Here is a 21,785-nt window from a genome sequence, read left to right as displayed (position 1 = left end):
GTCGCAAGTTGTCACACTTAAGCACTGACTGGGGCAAGAGTAGGATGTCATGCAGTGGCTCTGGCCTCGTGGGGAAGAGACCTGAGTTAAACCAGATAACGCGCGGCCAGGACCACAGACTGCTGAGCTGCTGGGACTTCATCTCCTTCACCTGAAAGTGACAGACGAGGCTCCCATCTTGCTCAGCTCCAAATTCAATCATTTCATTATCAAAATACAGGTAATGGATTACAAAAGTGCCACGGTTCTCATGAATGGCTCCTTCAGACAGCTCACGTGCATAGATTCAAGAAAGCTCTAAATATTTTACCATGTGCCTCGCTGAGGTTTACCAAGTCAGCATAATTCAAAGGCCATGGCTTTAGCAGCTGTTAGTCTTTTTGTTTAATGTCTGTAAATATAGTTAGTGGTAAGTTCTTACAGGACTATCCGGTGTAGCTATGACATCTTATTACTGTAAGGAAAAGCCTGAAGCCATCCCACTTCGCCCTCACCTTTGCTTCAGGTTTTGGGATTGGTCTGCTCTTTCTCCCTCTCTTGTGGAGACATAATCACCCATAACCTGCTGCTTCTCTCTGCAGCTCAGATGTTGGCCCCTCTGACGTTTGGACACCATTTGGACATCGGCTGGCTGCCTGTGAGTCAGACAGTTTTCTGGATCCGCAAGTCCCTCCCTGCCACCAGCTAGGTGGTGAAGGAGAGTTTCACCTTCCCTCCTTAGGGCCATGTGGAACTAGCAGCCACATAATCTTCATGGCCCAGGCACCTGGCACAGAGCAGATGTTAAACTTTTACGTGATGATTCTCTTGTTGATTTGTTACTCACCATTGGTGCTTCTCAGTATATAACACACCAGGAAGCTAAGCTCATAACTAATAACTAAATAATGAACTAAACATGGGTAAGAACCCATTTTTTTCATTCATTGAATAAACCCACAAAGTGCCAGGTGCTGAGATGGCGGGCAAAATCTTCACCCTCCAGAGTTCACCGTTCTCAAGGAGAGAAGGTTGTTACTATGCAAGTAAAAGAGTGCCATAGGGGCTCAAAGGGTCTCTATGTGAAGTGGGCAGGCCATCAGGTACAATCCTGGCAAAAGACAATTCCTGGCTCTGTAAAGGGCAAGCAGGAACTGGGCAGGAAGAGAAGTTCGGGATGGAAGAGGCAATCCAGAGGACAAGTATGTGCAAAGCATCAGGCATGGCAGATCACCCTGCTTAAAGACCAGCATATGGGAGGCCTGCCAGGGGACAGAGATCAGGGGATGAGCATGGTGGGGAAGCTGAGAAGCCTGAAATTTATTCTGAATGCTGTAGGGAAATACTGAAATCCTTCCAGAATTTTAAGCAGAACAATGACTGTGTTAGTCCGTTTTCACACTGATGATAAAGACATACCCAAAACTGGGCAATTTACAAAAAAAAAAAAAAGAAGAAGAAGTTCAATGGTCTCACAGTTCCACGTGGCTGGGGAGGCCTCACAATCATGATGGAAAGCAAGGAGGAGCAAGTCACGTCTCACGTGGATGGCAGCAGGCAAAGAGAATGAGAGCCAAGCAACAGGGGTTTCCCCTTATAAAACCATCAGATCTCGTGAGACGTATTCACTACCACGAGAATAATATGGGGGAAACCACCCCCACGATTCGATTATCTCCTACTGGGTCCCTCCCACAACATGAGGGAATTATGGGAGCTACCATTCAAGATGAGATTTGGGTGGGGACACAGCCACACCACATCCGTGACGTTTCGGAAACATCACTTTTGGTCACAGTGTAAAGAAGACTGGAGTGGACTGGAGAAGGACATCTCTGGACACTGGGAGAGCAGATGGCCACACACTGCTCAGTCCCTTTGCTATGTGATGTCCCCAGAGGTATATGCTTCCACAGGTATGTGCTTCCACACAGCCCTGCTCAGGGGGAGGCCACTGGCCAAATGAGGCAGGTGACCCTCATCTGTAGTCCTTGGGCATCTTGGAATCTCAGGGTTCTATTTGACAATTGTCTTTTCCTTATATTCTTGTCTAAATTACGAATGTAATGTGTGATCATTGTAACCAGTGAAGTATATATACGATTTTTAAAGTTCATGTTTTTATTGTTAGAAAACAGTATTATGCCGTAAAATTAATTTGCAACTTGTTTTTTATATTTAAAAAATATCATCCTTTCAAGTTAATAGATACAGATCAAACTGTGTCTTTTAAGAGCGGCATAATATTCCACAGTGTGGATACAGCACACTTTCTTTAGCCTCCCCCTAGCGATAGGCATCAAATAGTGATCTAATAAACATCTTTGTACATACATCTTTAGGATAGATTCCCAGATGTGAGAGAGTTCCGACAGAGGTTTGCATGTTTTTCCTTTAATAACTATTTTCGAAGTACTTTCCTAAGAATGGGAAGCGAGTCAGGTTCCCAGTAGCAATGTCCATTTCCCAGCGTCATCCCAACACCAGAGACTCCCTTTAACTTTCGTTCATCTGCTGGGTTTAAAACAGCGTTTCATTGTTTCCATCTGAACTTTCCTATCCACAAGGTTAAGTCCTTTTTTATATGCTTATTGGCCATTGGACTCTTCTTTCTCTGAATTATTTATTTTCTCTGACTAGTTTTCTATGGGTTGTCTTTCTCTTATAAATTCACAGGAGCTCTTTCTATATTAGGAGATAAAAGCCTTTGTTCATTATATGCATTGCAAACATTTATGTTTATCAAATATGTTTATCTTCTCATTCAGAGTTTCTAGGTTTCTGGTTTTGAATAAAGAGTTCCCTTCAACCCAAAGGTTTAACAGATAATGTATTAAATGTGCATATTTGTTGGTTAATTTTCTTTCTGACCATGATGGGATTTGTGCACCGAAAATGCTGATATACCTTGAAGGAACAATATAAAACCAAGGCTCTCCCACTGAAACTACCACTGGGGCTCTTTGAAACCCTCCTAAGAAAGATGGAGAGGAAATGAAAAACATCATTTTCTAAATATATCAAGGAGAATTACCAATATTATTCCCTCCAACCTCATCAGGCATGAGCCCTAAAGGAGAGTCACTCTCCAGTCTCTGCTCTTTGTATTCTGATTTAAACTGAAAACTTTAAAACAGTAATTAACTAAAGTCTGAGTCCTGTAAATCCTCAAATCCATACCACTGAGGCCCATAACATATAAGGCACTTTGGAGATGAGTGAAACTACATTTCCGTCACCAGTGGGTGATGTTGTTACCAACCTCGTGGAGCTCCAAAGAGCTTGCTAAATGGATGCCAAATATGCAGTCTGGATTTGATGAAGATTGTCACAGGTGCTTGTCTTCAGTGTCAAATAAACTTAAGGCACAGTTTATATTTTTAATATGGTCCCTTTAAAACGGCCCCACTCCCTCTAGTCCACCAATCCCCCAAAAGATCTCTAAAGTATGTTCCTCAATGGTGGGACCTTTGCAATGCTCCCAGCACCTCCAGCCTGGCATGGGGCCTGGCCCAGGGTGGACATCAGTGAACATGTGACTGAACACATACCCAAACATGGCGACCAGCAGGTTGACCAGCAGGATGTTGGTGGATAACATGTAGATGCACACCAGGGGGATGGTGATCCACTCGGGGAACCGGGGCAGGTTGTGCTCATCCAGCTCCACGCACAGTGGCTTGGACTCATTCCCAGTGAAGGTGCAGTGGGCAAAGTCATACGTGGTACCTGAGGATGTAGAAACCAACAGGAAAAGTGAGGACCCTCTGGAGGGGTGAGAGCGATGGCATCCCCAGGGCCACAAGAACATGGTGGTCATGAAATGTCTTAGGCCGTCTTCTAAGGCACTTTATCCAAACAAGTCATAGTCCTTAGAATCACCTGTTCATCTGCTCAATGCATATTTACTGAGCAGCTACTAAGAAAAAGGGGCTTTGTTAAGATCAAGATAAAAGGAAGGGTCAAGTGAACATGTTCTTTGCCCTCAAGAACATTCCAGCCTCGCCACTGCACTCCAGCCTGGGCGACAGAGCGAGACTCCGTCTCAAAAAAAAAAAAAAAAAAAAAAAAAAAAAAAGAACATTCCAGCCTCTTTGGATAGGCAGATAATCAACCACACACATTTAAAGTCTCAGCCCATGTAAAGTGCTAAGAAGGACACACACAGTGCTCTGAGAAGCATAAACTGAGGCAGCTCATCCAGGAGCAGCTTCCCAAGAAGGAAGGGTCTCAGAACTGAGAGCAGAGGATGAGCAGCAGGAACGTGAACTAATGGGGAGGGTGGGAGCCTAGAGCACCCCACAGAGGCAACAGCATGTGCAAAGGCCCTGTGGTGGGGGCGGGGTGGGGGTTGTAAACATCAGTGGAAATGGGAGAATAAGATGCACACTGAGCAGACATATTAACTTTTTACATCTTTTTTTTTTTTTCAGACGGAATCTCACTCTGATGCCAAGGCTGGAGTGCAGTGGCACTATCTTGGCTCACTGCAACCTCTACCTCCCAGGTTCAAGTGATTCTCCTGCCTCAGCCTCCCAAGTAGCTGGGATTACAGGCATCAGCCACCATTCCCAACTAATTTTTGTATTTTTAGTAGAGACAGGGTTTCACCATGCTGACCAGGCTGGTCTCAAACTCTTGTCCTCAGGTGATCTGACTGCCTCGGCCTACCAAAGTGCTGGGATTACAGGCATAAGCCACCATCCCCGGCCTACTTTTAAAATCTTTACACTGAAGTGATGGGAAGCCATGAGGCTGTTTTAAGCAGAGGAATGACACATCAGATTCCCTTTTCCAAAGAATCGCTCTGGCTGCAGCACAGATCAGAAGGGGCTCGAGGGGAAGGAAGGTGAGGAGGTTGTGCCTAAGACTCAGGCAGGCAAGCGATGAGGATGGCTTACGGGGTGGCAGTGGTGATGGAAAAAACAGATTTCAAAAAAACATTTAGGAGATAAAAATCAACAAAACTAGCGGATGAATTGAATAGAGGGGAATGAAATCTGAGAAGGTGTTAAGGACAACAATGAGGCTTCTGACAGCTCTATTCACACAACTGTGTGGATGGTGGCAGCCGACCTTCACAGGAGGGCATTGGGGGAAGTTTGGGTCTGGAAGTGGGCATCAAGACCCTTTTATTAGGATGTGCCAAGGTGCATCTGAGAAATCTCACAGGAGGGGGCAATGGGTACAAACGTCTGGCCTCTGAGAGCTGCTCTGTGCCAGAGATCCTCATCTGAGCATGTGTGGGGTCACACTGGCCAGTGAGAGACCCTGTGGAGAAGATGGTGCTTTACCAGTTGTGCCCATGAAACAGAGACAGCAAAATGCAGTCACTTCCCGGGGGCACACAGCACATGAGTGGCTACCTTGGATCTGAACCCCGCCTGCCAATTCCTCTTTAGAGCCCCATGGAACTAAAATGATGGACGTGGAGGGTTGTTATGAGGATGAAATGCGTCTGCTTCTATAAAGCAGCAGGCACAGTGTGCAGACTGGGCGTGACAATACCAAGGTGCCTTTCCACCACTGCAGGGGAGAAGAGCTGTTTCTAAGGTCTTGGAAGAGGGTTCAGCAGATGGGGCTGGAGAGACTTATGAGGCCAGGAGGATAACAGAGAAAACAACAGGAAAGGAGAACCGTGACCAGGAGGAGCAGGCTCTGGCTCAGGGAAACCATCAGGATGGTTTTCTCGTGGCAGGGTAGGAAATGACAAGCCAAGGCTATTGTCAGCATCCTAAAGATGCTTCAGCCCATCCATCCAAAACACACACAATTTACATAGCCCCTCACTTTCCTTCTGTAAATCGGGTGTGGGCAAATTAAAACCATCTGTGCCACCATCATCCTGCCTCCAAAAACCAGTTGGCAGTGGGCTAACTAACGCCGGAAGTCTAAATTCCAGGTTCCAATGTGGATTTTCCAATGTTGCTCTTTTTGAAAGAAATGGGAGCCCAGTCACTCAGTTATATCGACGAGTACAACTCACAACCCTGGTTTCTAAACTAGTAAGTCTTGTTGCCTTCCATTGCCACATTGTTAATTGAAAATATCAGAATCACTATTTTTAAAAAGGTTTAAAAATTGAAATGTTGGGCACCATCTGCAAGGCTGATGTAAAATCTTGCTTAAGAGCAAAGAAGAGGTTTCGAGGAGTTAGTTTTTACTCTGTCGTGTTGGACTCTGTTTCACGTGCGTGCTTCTGAAGTGCGGTCTCCGGGGCAGCCCTGGGGGTTGGTTCAGGGAGCAAATGCCTCCTCCAAGCTATTTCCACCTGAGCCAAGTCAGGCTTACCGTCCACGTCACTGGGCACCTGGCCGAACATGGCCAGGTAGGGCTCGTAGATGACCGAACGGAATATCCACCTCCAGCGCTGCTCATTCTGCCTAAGGATCCCTTGCCTGGCCACGCCGAAGGCCACCATCCACACCGCAAAGAGGAACAGGAAGAAGAACACGTCGATCAGCTGTCGGGGGAGGACAGGAGAGCAGAGTCAGGACCCTGCCCACAGTCAGCAATTCCCCCCAGCCCGGCCGTCCTCAGTGGACCATAGAGAAGAGCAGCGGTTCCAGGGCTCAGAGCATCTAAGTCATCCAGAGTTCACTGACTCATTGACAAAAGCGGTCATCATCATCTCTGGATCTTAAGACATCTGTCTTCCAGAGTTAAAACCGGTTTGATGCATTTTGCTTGCTGATCTCCAAACCAGCCCAGCAACAGCAGCTTTCTGAGTGGGAGCCCAGCTCTAGAGCAAACGAGGAATCTAAGTTTTGGAGGACTTCTCTGTCCCTATACCTCTTGATTTTGATACATTTTTAAACCCAAAATTATTTTTGTAGTTTGTTGGTTTATTTGCTTGTTTGGAAAATAAAAGTTATCCTTATTAGACAAGAATGGACCATTTAATATTTTTTAAATTTTGTGCACACATAGCATGACTTCATGGTGACTGGATGTCCCAGAAATGCTTTGAATTAAAACCACAAACTCAAAGAACCTCAGTGTTGGAATGGAGCTTCCAGATGAGCTCATCTCAATGTTCATCTGATTTAAAGACAGAAACGGTGGAGGTTTGGGTCATCTGGAAAACAAGTTTAGGAAAGCAACACCATCCATGTGTAATTCTTTCCATTATGTGTATGTAACAAGCCTGCTATAACCTTTTCCTGTATTTATATTACACAGTTACATGATTCAGGCTCCAATCCTCACTATGCATCTAGCTCACTGCTTGTCTCTGGACAAACATAGTCCTCCTTGGACTCCACTGTCCCCATGTATAAAATTGGCATAAAAGTCCCTCCCCTACCTACACTCTTAGCAAACTGTCAAGACTCAAATGAAAGTAACTTGTGAAGTATAAAATCTAAATAAGTATGAGGTTATTTGTTAACAATGCACTAAATGACACTGTTTGCTCCTCACAACCATCTTTCATTAAATTTTAACCTGGGAGAGGCCCCTGATGAAATACATCAAAGAAAGTAAATGTTACTGATGGTGAAACGCAACAGTCATTCTAAGGACAAAATCCTCCTATCAACTATTAAAAGAACTCTGGGCCCCACAAGAAAAATGGTGACTACAAATATTCTTGACTCTTACCATCCTCTGCAGCATTATAATCTTGGGTCCTAAGTTTCTGCTTACAGTAAAAATGTGGATCAATCTTAGAGTGAAAATAATGTAGTCCAGACAGAAAATGACTCGTCCAGAATACAAAGAGCTTTTATTAGAAGAGTGGAGCCTAGGGGGAAAAGAAGGAACAGAATTCATGAGATATTGACAAAACATTCCAAAGTTTTGTTTCTAAAAATAACCCAATTTCAAGAAACAGGCAAGAGCTGGAAGGTTGAGTGAGTGAAAATAGGCCAGAAACACCACCCAGCAAAGGCCATGATCTTCTGCTTTCATGGCCTCAAGTACAGTCAAGGACATGAAAAGACATGAAAAGCAAAGACATCTCACCAAACTGAGCTCTCAGAGGTTCCTGTTTCTTTAGCCTGCCATCCTCACACACTACTGCAGGAAACTAACCATGCTATTGCTAACTTCCCTGGCTCACATGGCTTCTATAACGATGCCAACCCCCAGCCCACCCCCATGATCACTTGGGACTTCACCCTGCCAGCTTTCCGCTAATGAAACTTACCTCATTTGCACCAGATCATTTGATTATCTAACCACCTGCTAATGTGCTCATTGAAAGCCATCTGTGCTTTCTAACTGGAGTGATCTAGAATCATATCCAACCAACTGTGGCTCAAATGCTGAAACCTTAAACCCAACCAGAAAGGGAGAATATCTGAAGAGGAAATTGACGTTTTTACCCCATTCAAATTGGAGGGTGAACACTCATTGTAAACCATCTCATTCTGTATAAGTGTAAATATGAATGGTTAAGATTCTTTACAAAATGACATCATTTGAAAGTACTACTCATATGTAATTGCTAGCTTATCTTTTTTAAAAAATTGAAACAGGGTCTCGCTATGTTGCTTAGGCTGGTCTCGAACTCCTGGGCTCAAGTGATCCTCCCAACTCAGCCTCCCAAAGTGTTGGGATTACAGATGTGAGCCACCATGCCCAGTTGGTAGCTTTATCTTAAAAGCTATTTGGGGACAACAGGCCAGTTAGGATGCAGGCTAGGCAATGCGAACCATGGTTTGGGGCATACCCTAATCTCTCTAAGATGTGGAATACACATTGTTTTTTTGGTGGTAATGTGTGGTTGGCTTTTCTAATCCCGCACTCTGGCTGTGCCATTGAGGAAATATGCTTGTAACTGGAAGGGCAGACTCCACAGCCAGCATTCAAATCAAAATTACGTGCATATTAGAAGATCATATGGCCCAACATGAAACAATACTGTATGATAGTTAACATTCTCAGCATCTTCTCCTCTCATTTGACCCAGCAATCCCATTATTGAGTACATACCTGAAGAAAATAAATCATTCTACCAAAAAGACACATACACTCATAGGTACATTGCAGCACTATTCACAATAGCAAAGACATGAAACCAACCTAGATGCCCATCAGTGGTAGACTGGATAAAGAAAATGTGACACATATACTCCGTGGAATACTACACAGCCATAAAAAAAGAACATGGACACAGCTCGCGGCCATTATGCTAAGTGAGTTAATGCAGGAACAGAAAACCAAATACCATACGTTCTCACTTATAAGTGGGAGGTAAATAGTGAGTACATATGGACATAAAGATGGGAATAATAAACACTGGGAACTCCAAAAGGGGGAAAGGAGAGAGGGGGCTGCCTGTTGGGTACTATGCTCACTACCTGGGTTGGTTCAACATGCAAATCAATAATTGTGATTCACTACATAAACAGAATTAAAAACAAAATCTGCACAATCATCTCAATAGATGTAGAAAAAGCTTTCAATAAAATCCAACATCCTTTCTTGATAAAAAAAAAAAAAAAAAACTCAACAAACTAAGCATTGAAGGAATGGACTTCAAAATAATAAGAACCGTCTATGACAAATCCACAGCCAATATCATATTGAATGGGCAAAAGCTGGAAGCATTCCACTTAATAACTGGAAGAAGACAAGGATGTTCACTCTCACCACTCATATTCAACATAGTACTAGAAGTCCTAGCCAGAGCAATCCGACAAGAGAAAGAAATAGAAGGTATCCAAATAGGAAAAGAAGAAGTCAAATTATCTCTCTTTTCTAATAATATGAGTCTATACCTAGAAAACCTTAAAGACTTTCCAAAGTGTCCTAGAACAGATAAGTGACTTCAGTAAAGTTTCAGGATACAAAATCAATAAACAATAATCAGTAGAATTTCTCAATTTCTATTTATTTCTCCCCACGATCAGGTGCAGAGGCTCATGCCTGTGATCCCAACACTTTGGGAGGCTGAGGCAGGTGGATCCCTTGAGCCCTGGCATTTGAGTCCAGCCTGGACAACATGATGAAACCTCATCTCTACTTAAATCAAAAATTCTCCCCAAAGTCTATAAGAACAAAGAGAAAAATCATGCGGGACCCCTTTTAAATTACACATCAGTGGGAAGGGGAAGAGAGGGGACTCAACTTCATGCCAACCAAGCTGTATCTCTATAAAGCAGACACAATGGTCTTGTGTAATAATCTCTAATGAGTAATAGACTTCCCTTGGGTTTGAAATGTCTGCAGAGCCTTTCTCCACTTTTGTAGTCAAAACACAGAAAATTAGGAAAAGTGATGAGACTACTTACCGAAATACAATTCCTGCTATGAAGTAAAAAAGCCCCAGCGTGTCCATCACATTCCACAGGTCAGTAAAATAATTCACCCCATTTACGTACCACTGCATACAGAAAGGGACAGAGAGGGACATCAGCAGCTTGGAAATATCAACCATTTCCAGATTTTTAAATGTCCACTCATTTTCTTCCAGGTCCTTTTTGAGCCAATGACGTGTTTGTTTATTCTTTCATATGCCAAGTGAGCCCTACCACATGCCCCATGCTAATCCAGGAGGATTGGAAAGTAGGTTGCACGCTGGCTGTTCTCCTCTTCATGTCTGCTGGCAAAGTCAGGAAAAAGGATTGATGTATCCTCACCGTTTTTTCAAGAGGAACCTGCAAAGGGTGAGTACACCCTCCGTAGGCAGATGTAGGCTGTCTGGCCACCATGTACAATGGTACAGGCTGTGCACTGCACAGTCCTAGGGGGTATTACTCATATTGTTGTCATCGTAGATTTGTGTCATTGCTGTAAAATTTTTCTGCCACATGGCAGTAAAACGTCTTGATTAAAAGAAATCCTTTTTTAAAAAAATGTGCACATAGGTGCTGTATACAACATCTATGAGGACAGATGTGGTCCCGGATATGACTGATGGGAACAGTGTGCCTCAGGGACCGATGTGTATGTATTGGTCATTATTCTTTGGAAGAAAGTATGTCAGGAAAACATTGAAACACACAGAGAGTATCGTTTCTCTTTTCGCATTTTCCCGAAGAGGGAAAGGAGAAGACCACATCTGGATGGCTCCTAAATCAATCCATAAACTGCATTTGGGTAATTCCAGAGTGACCAGCTAACGCTTTCATTTGTCCATCCATTCGAATATATTCACAGAGAGCACATGGAATTCCAAACACCCATGCCAGGCTCCCGGCGCACGGAAACACTGGATTAGGTGCAATGCTAATTCTCAAGGGATCTACTGTTTGGTGGGAAAGACAGATGTTAAACATGTTGAAAAGAAATGACACGAAGATCGGTATGGGGATGAGACCAAGGCCCTAAGTGAATTCACATAAGGAAACTAACACTCGTGCAAGGCAGGGAAACAACATCAAAGAAATGTCACCAAAGCAAGAGGGCACTTCTTAATGTTACTAAATGAACTCACCAATAGGAGTCCATCTGTTATTCAGATATTATATTTCCTACTTTGCTGCTGAAATCACAGCCTAGAGAGGCTAAGGAACTCGCTCAGCAAGTGGCAGACCTCACGATTCTGAGCCCGAGTCAGTTGCTTCTCCCCACATCACTCTGCTTCTTCAGATCCCACAGAGATCCTACAGTCTCGGATGTGGAAGGGATTCAAGACACGTCATTAATTTCTCAAGAAGCATTTCCTTTCCTTCATTTATAAATTCGAAGAGCAACTTGAGTGGGCCAAGGGGGCGAGGGCACTATGAAATCAAGCACCCAGGAAATGTTAAAATCCCCCAGGTTGGGGCAGCACCATGGGGTGTATCAACAGTCCAGTCACTGTGTGAAGGCTAAACTCTCTCTCTTTTTTTAATTGGTACATAGGATGCTTATTGCAGCATTTTTGTTGCAGAGAAAAGCATAATCTAGGAAAAAGACGTGGTCCACCATTAAAGGAATATTGAACATACTACAATCGTGTTTTTAAAAAGGAACATAGTGATGTCATTTGTCTTGAAGAGATTTCTACAAAGTAAAAGAGAAAGCAAAATGCAGAAAAGTATGGGAAACAGAATCTTGTTTTTGTAAAACAAAGAATGAAGAAAAAAGCCCCCAAACATACATATGCCTACCCTATTTCATTAAACCTCAGATTGTAGGAAATTGCAGTTTCAGAGACGTTAAAATGTGGAAAAAAAAATGACATCTCAGATTTGATGTAATACAGTGTGTGTACATAGCACATGGACCAAATAAAAGCAGAAAGAGACACAGCAGTTTATTAACATAGCTCGGGAGGCCTTGTCTTTAGAGTAAAGGTTGAGAAAGTCGGTAGGGAGACTAACAAAGAAGGAAAAAAACGCTCAACTTAAAAAGCACACACAAACACACACACACACACACACACACACACACTATAATATTCCATTTCTGTGAAATATGTGTGTTTACAAGAAACTAGGCTGAAAACGAGATCTATGTCTAAGATTAACTTGCAGGAATGCCCATGAGAAATTCTCAAAAAAAAGAAAGCAAATTGTAGGGTGATGAACACAGTAGGATTCTATTTGGATAAAAACAAACAAAACACCTGCATACGTTCGTATCTTTATGGGCATGAAGAAGGTTGTGGAAGATTATACTCTAGACTGTGCAGGATTATTCTTTATGTAGTCCCACTTGCGATAAGCATTATTACTTTGTGATTTTATAAAACTAAATAAAATAAAAATGGACAAAAATTGAGGGGAAACAGATACATCTTGCCATATAGCTAAAATACATTTGATATTTTCATTTGTATTACAATTGTCTCTGCCAATAACCATTATTATCAGGACCGTAATAAAGGACAAGAGATCTGCTAATGTATTGTCAACATTCTTGTCACCCTATTCACTCAGTTCAAACATTCTGCCTAGGCTCAGAAACCAAGGCAGGCTCCTTGGGGGATGCCACAGGAACTGTTCGCTTTGCTGGTGCTAGCAGCCCCAGGGACCCCTCACCAACAATCATTTGCTCTTCTGGTGCCTGGTAAGATAAAGGGGATTGGGAAAGGCCCTCCCTGCTGCTAGCTCCCCACTTAATGCCCTGCTCTGGGAGGCAGGTAGGCACTGCCCCAGCCCAACCTCAGCCCAGGAGACTCTCAGAAGCATGACCTACATGAAGAGAGACATCGGAAATAGGTCAATTCTGAGGCTCCAAGTTACCATCACAGGGAGATAACATGTTTTTAAAGGAAAAGAGGCCTCTTCTCTGAGCAGAATGCCAGGGATAGGCTGTATTCATAAAATCCCAGGACACTATTTCATCATATCTGTCAGGATTTGGAGATTCAACATGCCTCAAAATTGAATGGTGCCCTCCGTGAAGGCATGATGGGACTCATCCATTTTAAATAAACATCCCCAATGTCTGTTTAACAGGCCCAAGGATTCTTTAGCAATTGTATTTGCACTTATTGACCACCTCGTTTCAAAATTCCAAATCAGCATTTCGACATCTGCATTCAGGCAAAGGGACACAGGTACACACGGAAGAGCATGACTTTTTGACACAATCTAAATCAGACACAATCTAAATCAGGTCACACCCTGCTGGGTTTTTTTTTCCCCCCCCTAACAAGTGTAAACTAGGTTAATTAAGACAGCACCAGGCCAGCAGAACTATTTCTTAGAGGAAAGCAATCCCATTTAGGATGTCAAATGCATGAGCCTGCAGACCAGAAGAGAAACAGCGACCCCGAGTGTCGGATTCTTTTAATGATAAGAATCTCCATGGCTGTGTTCTACAGATCCATTCATGTCGCAGAATCAGAGCTGTAAGGCCGGAAAAGCCCTCGGATGGCAGGGCCACCTGGAACACACACTGCCGACCCTAAGCACAGGGCGCTTCCCATACTGTTGCTTTCATACCCAGGATTGCTGAGTTGAAAGTGGCCCATTCAAAGATACTTCTTAAAAATAACAAGAAGAGATACTTAGTAAGCATCCCCCCTTATCCAGCATCACCCATAATGAAGGCAGACAGAATAGGTAGGGGTCAGCCAGACCCCCACCCTTCCTCCCGCAGCCCCCGGGAATTACTCACAGCCCATTGTCCTTCCTCAGTTCTCCTGGGAACCTGCCCGTCTACTCCCATCCTGTGTCCCTGCCCTGTGTCCTCCCTGAGCAAAAACACCTCATGCTAACCCTGCCCAGGGCCTTTCTCCAAGGAAAATGTACCTCTCCTGAGTCTCCTCCTGCATGACCCAAACAGGTGACTTAGCAGCTAAATGCACATAGGAAATTGGCACAGAGTTGTCTGTGATTTACAGACTTCGGATTTTACTGTTGCAAGTCCTCTGGGCCAACCTCCCAGTAAATGTCAGACTCGCCCACTTAGTGCTGCTTGCCGATGCTCATCTCCACTCCTCGAAAGCTCCCGGAAATCATCACGAACTGATAGAACGCTCCACAGGGGAAGAGATCTTCGTCTGTTTGGTCCATTGCTGTCTAGAACAGTGCCTGGCACAAAGTAGGGGTGTGAAGTATTTGTTGAAAGGAAGAACGCATGAATGAAATATTTGGATGAAGCCAAGACAAATCTCCCTGCAGCTTCCATCCAGGCCAAGGTCTGCCTTCCAAAGCAACCCAGAATAAGTCCTCTCTCTCAGATTCCTGGGTTTGTGTGCGTGTGTGTTTTGTTTGTTTTTTGGTTTTTGGTTTTTCTGAGATGGAGTCTCACTCTGTCACCCAGGCTGGAGTGCGGTGGCGCAATCTCAGCTCACTGCAACCTCTGCCTCCAGGGTTCAAGCAATTCTACTGCCTCAGCCTCCTGAGTAGCTGGGATTACAGGCACGCGCCACCATGCCCGGCTAATTTTTGTACTTCTAGTAGAGACGGGATTTTGCCATGTTGGCCAGGCTGGTCTCAAACTCCTGAGCTCAGGTGATCCACCCACCTCAGCCACCCACAATGCTGGGATTGCAGGCGGGAGCCACCGCACCCAGCCTCTGGTTTCTTTAGATGCCTAAAGGAGTCAAACAACGTCTGGACTTGCACAACAGCTTCCAAGCCTTAATGCAGCAAGGGAGGTAGGGTCAGGGACAGGTAGAGAAATGTTTGGGAGCTTGAGGGGTGAAAAGTAGCAGAAAAAAGACTTTTGACTTTTCATCACCCATTCTGAGAAGAGGCCACCAAAGCACCCTCTGCCCCAGAGAACACCCTTGAGCTCCTACCTGTGGGGCTGTGGGCAGGGTTCCTCTCCAGCTCCCCAGCGCTGGTCTCCTGAGTGTTACCATGGCCACTCCAGGTCACACAGCCCTTGAGTTGAACTATGAAGACCGTGCTTCATCAATGCATTTACTAAAAACACACACGCTTGTCAGAAACGCGTCGGTGCCAGCTCCTATGCTAGCCCCTGACGACCAACTGTGAATAAGAAATAACCATCTAAATCAAATCATTCCCAGGCCACGCAATTCTGAGCAACAACAGAGTATGTGTTAGGAACTGGAAAAGCTCAAAGGACCTCCCAGTGGGGTTGATGCAAGAAGAGATGCACTAGGGCACGATGCCAGACGTCCATCCTCTCATTCTCTAAATAACCTCTTGCAGGTCAAAAAAAATTCAGTAAGTTACTATTGTAACAGCTATTCGCAATTCCAGATGGTTTTTTCTCCCTCCCCACCTCCGCATTTCTCTCCTCTGTCTCTCTCTCTCTCTTTCTCTCTCTGTCTTTCTCGTTCTCTCTCTCTCTCTCTCTCTGCTAATTTGTGCTCATGACTCATTTCCCCACCAGGCTATGAATCCATCGTCACTTGATTCTACTCAGTGGCTACCTTTGAGATGTCAGGCTGGTCGCCTGAGTCATGCAGTGTGCTGCTCCAGCTCCTCACAGACCCCGTGCCTCTTCCAGCAAACTCTGCTGCCCCCACAGAGCTCAATATCCTGCCTATGAGTCACCACCAAGGGTTGGAGGCCTGTATGACCTCCCAGGTGGTCCAGCTGCCTCTCCAGCAAGCTGTGCCAGAAAAGGCCTGCCAGGAACCAGCGGGCTGCCCTCCAAGGTTACAAATTTCCACAGACCAGTCAAAATCCTTTGGTGGCCGAGCGCAGTGGCTCACACCTGTAATCCCAGAACTTTGGGAGGCCAAGGTGGGCAGATCACAAGGTCAAGAGATTGAGACCATCCTGGCCAACATGGTGAAATCCCGTCTCTACTAAAAATACAAAAATTAGCTGGGCAGGGTGGTGCGTGCCTGTAGTCCCAGATACTCAGGAGGCTGAGGCACGAGAATCACTTGAACCTGGGAGGCAGAGGTTGCAGTGAGCCAAGATCATGCCACTGCACTCCAGCCTGGGCAACAGAGCAAGATACAATCTAAGAAAACAAAACAAAAAAACAAAAACAAAAACAAAAACAAACCATTTGGCACTTACCCCATTCATGGGGCAGACACTGTCCCAGTTGTTCCCAGTCCGTGACAAGACATCAGCCAGCCCCTCAGAGGGAGTGAGAGGTAGGGGGTGTTGGGGCCCCTCCCCCTCCAGTACTACAAAGCCCCCAATCTCACCCTTTCAGCCCCTCCCTCTTGCAAAAGCTAAGCTGGGAATGCTGTCTTTTTGTCCCTGAAGTGCCTTTGAAAAGGGTCTTGGTCATGGTCAACTACAAGTGAGAGTGGACGAAACCAGGCCAGGTCGGGAGAAGGGAAAACGCAGGACCTCATCCAGAGTGAGCTCCCGCACCGTGGCTCCAAGGCTCCTCGCTGGATGAGGGCTGCTTCTCTCACTCTCTCACTCTGGTCTGGGCCCACTCCGTTTTAAATGATGAATCTCCTTCAGTCTTTCTCTGCTTCCCTCAGACTGTTCCCATTCCCTCACTGCTGCTGACACATACATAGCAAGGCACAACACAGAGCTAGGAAGTAGGATGGCAGCTAAGAGAAAGAGACTCGTTGTAGGTGTTACAGGTTAAATTGTGTCTCCAAAGATTCAAACATGGAAGTCCTAGCCCCCAGTACCTTGGCATGTGACATTGTTTGGAAACAGGGGCATTGCAGATATAACTAAGTAAAGAGGAAGTCATGCTGAAGTAGGGTGGCCCCTGATCCAATACAACGAATGTGCCCAGGAAGAGCAGAAATTTGGACACAATCACTCATGCAGGAGTCACCCATGAGGACAGGGATCAGAGGGATGCATCGACAAGCCAAGGAATGGTGAAGCTTGCCAGCTGGCCGCTGAAAGCTAGAGGAGAGGCTAGGACAGAGTCTCCCGCACAGCCTTCAGAGGGAGTCAGCCCTGCCGACAGCTTGATCTCAGACTTCTGGCCTCTAGAACCGTAAGGCAATGAACTTCTGTTATTAAAGCCATGCGGTCTATGGTGCTTCATATTGGCAGCCCTACAGACTAATACCAAGGGCATGGCCCGGGCAGAGCTGTGACTTCCGCATGGGACTCCCTTGGGGCTGATCGGAAGTTAGGGAAATCCCCTGCACATAGCAGGGCCCTGTCCTGGGGGAAGAATTGCTGGTAGGTGAAGCCTGATAATCCTGCTGTTCAACACTGACATGAGTCATTTAGCTTATGCTTCCTCCACCTCCATCCCAGCTCCATTCCCCATCTGCACCTCAGACCTACTAGGCAAGGAAAGGCAGACACAGGTCACTGGTGCCAGGACTCTTCCCACAGGTCATACCCATGGCAGACATCACTAATCGATCAAAACATTCTCCCACTGAGAATAGACAGACCCTTGGAATCTTTCTCAACCCAGGACTGCTGGAAGTCACCAAAAAAAGTCTGTCAGAGTTGGCATGAAAATTTAAGCCAACTTAGGATTCTCATACAAGTCAGTGACTCTGTAAGGGCAAGAATAGCACTCTTTGCCCCTCCAGATTTCTTGTAGCACGTGGCATTGTACCTCGGAAACTGTAAGTGCCTAGAGAGGACAACAGTGACAACAACAGCAGTTCTCAAACAATTTGTAAACTGCTAAGTGTGAAAGGATTTTCTGGGATGAGTTTTCATAATGGTTTAGGGATAACACCAGTTTCACCATCAACATTTATTTCTTCAACAATTACTAACCAAGCGCCTGCTACATGAGTCCTGAGCTAGACTTCTGGGTTCAATGATAGAGAGACGATGCCAAAAAAATGAAGGTCCCAAGAAACCACAGAAAAGCACCATGAATAATTCACACCAGTTCCCTGAAACCCACAGGGAGTTACATGACTTTAAAACATTGTCACTCTGACATGCTGGGCATTAAGATGCTCTTAGCTCAAAAGTCCTGCCAGCTCCCTGCCACTTATCATGCCACGGTAATGGCAGGAACACAAACGACTCCTGATGACAGCAGTGGGTTTATCATCCAAGGTCTCTCTTTTCTTCGAACACTCCCCCATTCCTGACTAATTCATTTCCACCAATTAACATTCAATAGCGAGCAAAGAATAAACTCGGTACTAGGAGATCTTACTGAATTACTAAGGGTGTGAAAATGCACCTTCACACTCATGGACTAGCACCTAAAGAGAACATTTATTTTGGGAAAATAATGACTTTTGAACTTCAGAAGCAACTTCTATTCCTCTTGGCTTTAGAAAGATGCCTCCCACCGAGGAAGCGAGGGTGTTCCTGCTGTCATGGCTGCCCTACCTGTCTCACTTCATCACAGAAGAGGACAAAGACAAGTGAGTACAGGACCAGCTCGGGGGGGTGTGGCACCGAATGGAAATCCATGAGCAGCACGTAGGCAAACAGCAGGAGGAAGGCAATGTAGAAGACCACGTTCCAGGAGAAGACCACGAAGGGGGAGGTGAAGAACGCCACGTAGTACCAAAGCAGCTTCTTGTGCTTGTCGACAGGTTTCTTCCTGGACCCAGAGATAAGGGCATCGTCAGCATCCTTGCAAGCATGGGACGGGCACAGCCCTCCCCTCCTTCCAAACATAGATAAACACAGACCCACAGCCAGGAGGAAGAGATGGGATCAAAACTATGTCCTAACATGGACCCAACCCCAACTCAATCCTTGGCATTTTGCAATTAACAAATCCACATTCTGCCCCAGATATTAAAGACACAACTTCACCCCTACCCACTTAAGAGGAAACCCAGGAAAAGTCAGGGGAGAAACAAGACCAATTTCATAGGCACCAATGTAAACATCATAAGTTCCAGGCTTTTTAATCATTTACACGACAGCACACATATGTGGATGCACATACACACATTGGCACATACACTCACACACGATTATGTGCCTTGGTTTGTACCTAAATGATACAAAGCCACAGCCCACCAAGGGTATAATAAACAGACACAGGATAATCTTCCAGTTCTTGGTGTCTCGGGAAATCTCTCCATACCATTGCTTAGAAAGAAAATTCTACAGGGAAACAAAGACAGAGAACAAGGTCCTTATTAACACAACTATATGCAGCATGGCATGCAAACTTTCTTCCCTGCCCTACACTTTCCCCAAAATATACAGCTCTTTGAATTAATGCCCTTATATTTTTTGAGACGGAGTTTCACTCTTGTTGCCCAGGCTGGAGTGCAATGGTGTGATCTCGGCTCACTGTGACCTTCGCCTCCCAGGTTCAAGGGATTCTCCTGCCTCAGCCTCCCGAGTAGCTGGGATTACAGGCATGTGCCACCATGCTTGGCTTTTTTTTTTTCTTTTTCTGTATTTTTAGTAGAGACGGGGTTTCTCCATGTTGGTCAGGCTGATCGCGAACTCCCGACCTCAGGTGATCCACCCGCCTCAGCCTCCCAAAGTGCTGGGATTACAGGCATGAGCCACCACGCCTGGCCAAACTTGGTTTTATTTTAAGTCTTTTTCTGAGTTGGATTATGTGCACTTTAAAGTAATAGTTGTGTATGTTCAAATTCAATAAACCCACAAATTTTTTTATCTAACTCGCATTTTTATTACGTAAGTTTAAACAAGTATCTTTCTGGCTCCTTTGTCTTCAATGATCACAAATTCACAGGCACAGCCAGTACTACCTGTAGGGTCCCCAAGGATTCATTTCTAGAGAAAGACGGGTGATGCTTTTGTCAGGAAACTAAAAGGAAGTTCGGAAGGGGGAGACTGTTGGTGTCTTGACATCAATTCAGGCTGAAATGCATGAAAAAGCTCTCCCCAGACTGTATCAACCCTTGACGTTGGGAGAGAAGGGACTTCCACAAAGGTGGAAATTAGAAAACTCATAGTAGCTCTGAGAGTTAGCAGGGGAGCATAGATTCGACCACATCAAAGGACCCACATCTCTCAAAAAATAGCCCGTCAAGCAGAAGGAGATTGGTGTGTCTCAGGAGCAGTGGAAAAGGGAAACCCAGGGCCTTCGCAGTGCTGGCTAGGAGGGCTGGGACTGACATGCACCCCTCCGGCCCTGGGCACCTACTCTGCCCCTTGGAGGAGGATGGCTGCTTCTGAGGGCCCCTGCCTAGGGCTGCTCCAGCCAGGCGCGTGCTTGACCCATGAAGACTAGTGTCCTGGAACAAGGTGTCAGCTTTCAGCAAACAAACAATTGCACTTGGTGGGTAAATGGGCGACTGCTTTGCACTGGGCAGGGCAACACTGAAGCAGGTTCTACGGTTTCCCAGAGGTCTCCGGCAGGCTGAGCCCCGGGTGCCCACAGTGGCAACCTCCTCATCAGCACATCATGTCTGTCCCTGTCCCTTCCCTGTCTCACTGGCGCCTCCTGTGCTTCCCAGGTTCACCTCCAGAATAAACTCCTTGCATTGAAACCCTCACTTTGGGGTTTGCTTCTTGGGAGGGGGTGTGGGGGTCGTGGGCAATGAAGACAAGTCTTCCTCACTCTCCTATTCTGCTGGGGTGATGCAGACGCCAGGCCATCACTGAGTGTCACTGTCAGGCCCCAGTCACGGAAATTACAGCATTGGGTTGGGTTCCATGGTCACTGGCAGCATTCTGACCCCACATAGCACCCTGACTATAGAAAGGAAACTCCCGGGCTGGGCCCACTGTGGCCTGATAGTAAGATTTTCAGTGAAATGAATGACTTGGCATCTGATTGAAACCTCAGGATCTGTGAACCTGGACAGGAGTAAAAGCCAGCCTCCCCAGGGCCCCAAGTTCTGGGACACAAGCGAGATAGGGTTTGGGGCCCAGGAAGCCATAAGTAGAGTGTGGCCCACCTGGGAAGCCAGCTCAGCCTCCCAGGCACACCCCGACTCCAGCACCAGCCTTACTTCTACCCACTACACTGCAGCAGAGGCTAAAACTGAGCAATAGCAAGACCCTCTCCGCGTGCTCCTTGTCATGGATCAATGCTCTCATTTAATCTAGCTTAGTTGCAGTAGTAAATGGGTTTTGTTCATAAACATTTGGCTGTATGATATCATGGAAAGTCCATGACATGAAAGTTGCAGGCAATCAACATAAGAGCCAATCCCAGTGCTGCTACTTCACAGCAGTGCTAGCTGGAAGGACATTCCAGAACCTCTCTGAGCTCCTGCATCCTCCTCAGTGAAATGGGATGGCACCCATCCCCACAGGTGCTGTGAAGACGAAATGTGGCCTTGTGTATAACAGCTGTGGCTGACAAGCGTTTGTCCCTCCATCTCTTCCCTTCCCCCTCCCCTTCTCACACCCACACTTCTACCACTGGAACTGTGGGTGAAAAGCTCCCCTCTGCAGCCTGAGACACCAGGTGCAAACTACAATTCATTCACTTCAGCGCAGAAAACTTCTAGACTGCTTTTACCCATTTCACAATAGTTTCCCTACTGTTATCACTACTAATAATAACTGCAATAGCAATAGCTAAATAAAGGACCAACACCTTTCACATATTATCTCCTTAAATCTTCACAATAACCCTTTATCTGCTACTATCCCCATTTTGTAGATGAAGAAACTAAGACTCGGAGAGCTCAT

General features: G+C 45.5%; 1 protein-coding gene across 4 annotated transcripts in view; it reads right to left on the bottom strand.

The window, feature by feature from the left end:
* The window catches only part of TRPM8 (transient receptor potential cation channel subfamily M member 8), a 100,319-nt gene that overhangs the window by 28,942 nt on the left and 49,592 nt on the right, over positions 1-21,785 (bottom strand). For 2 of the 4 annotated variants that reach the window (XM_003278553.4, XM_030803467.1), the window contains exons 16-21: positions 19,153-19,265; positions 18,534-18,750; positions 10,218-10,309; positions 7,582-7,723; positions 6,271-6,442; positions 3,531-3,708 (exon numbers count right to left, since the gene is read on the bottom strand). In XM_003278553.4, the coding sequence (XP_003278601.1) occupies positions 3,531-3,708; positions 6,271-6,442; positions 7,582-7,723; positions 10,218-10,309; positions 18,534-18,750; positions 19,153-19,265 (914 nt within the window). The remainder of the gene's footprint in view (positions 1-3,530; positions 3,709-6,270; positions 6,443-7,581; positions 7,724-10,217; positions 10,310-18,533; positions 18,751-19,152; positions 19,266-21,785) is intronic. The other 2 variants (XM_030803469.1, XM_030803468.1) reach the window with 1 other exon arrangement.

The sequence above is a fragment of the Nomascus leucogenys genome, chromosome 22a (genome assembly GCF_006542625.1).
Source record: "Nomascus leucogenys isolate Asia chromosome 22a, Asia_NLE_v1, whole genome shotgun sequence".
Lineage (NCBI taxonomy): Eukaryota > Metazoa > Chordata > Mammalia > Primates > Hylobatidae > Nomascus > Nomascus leucogenys.
This window is presented reverse-complemented; position numbering and strand designations above follow the sequence as displayed.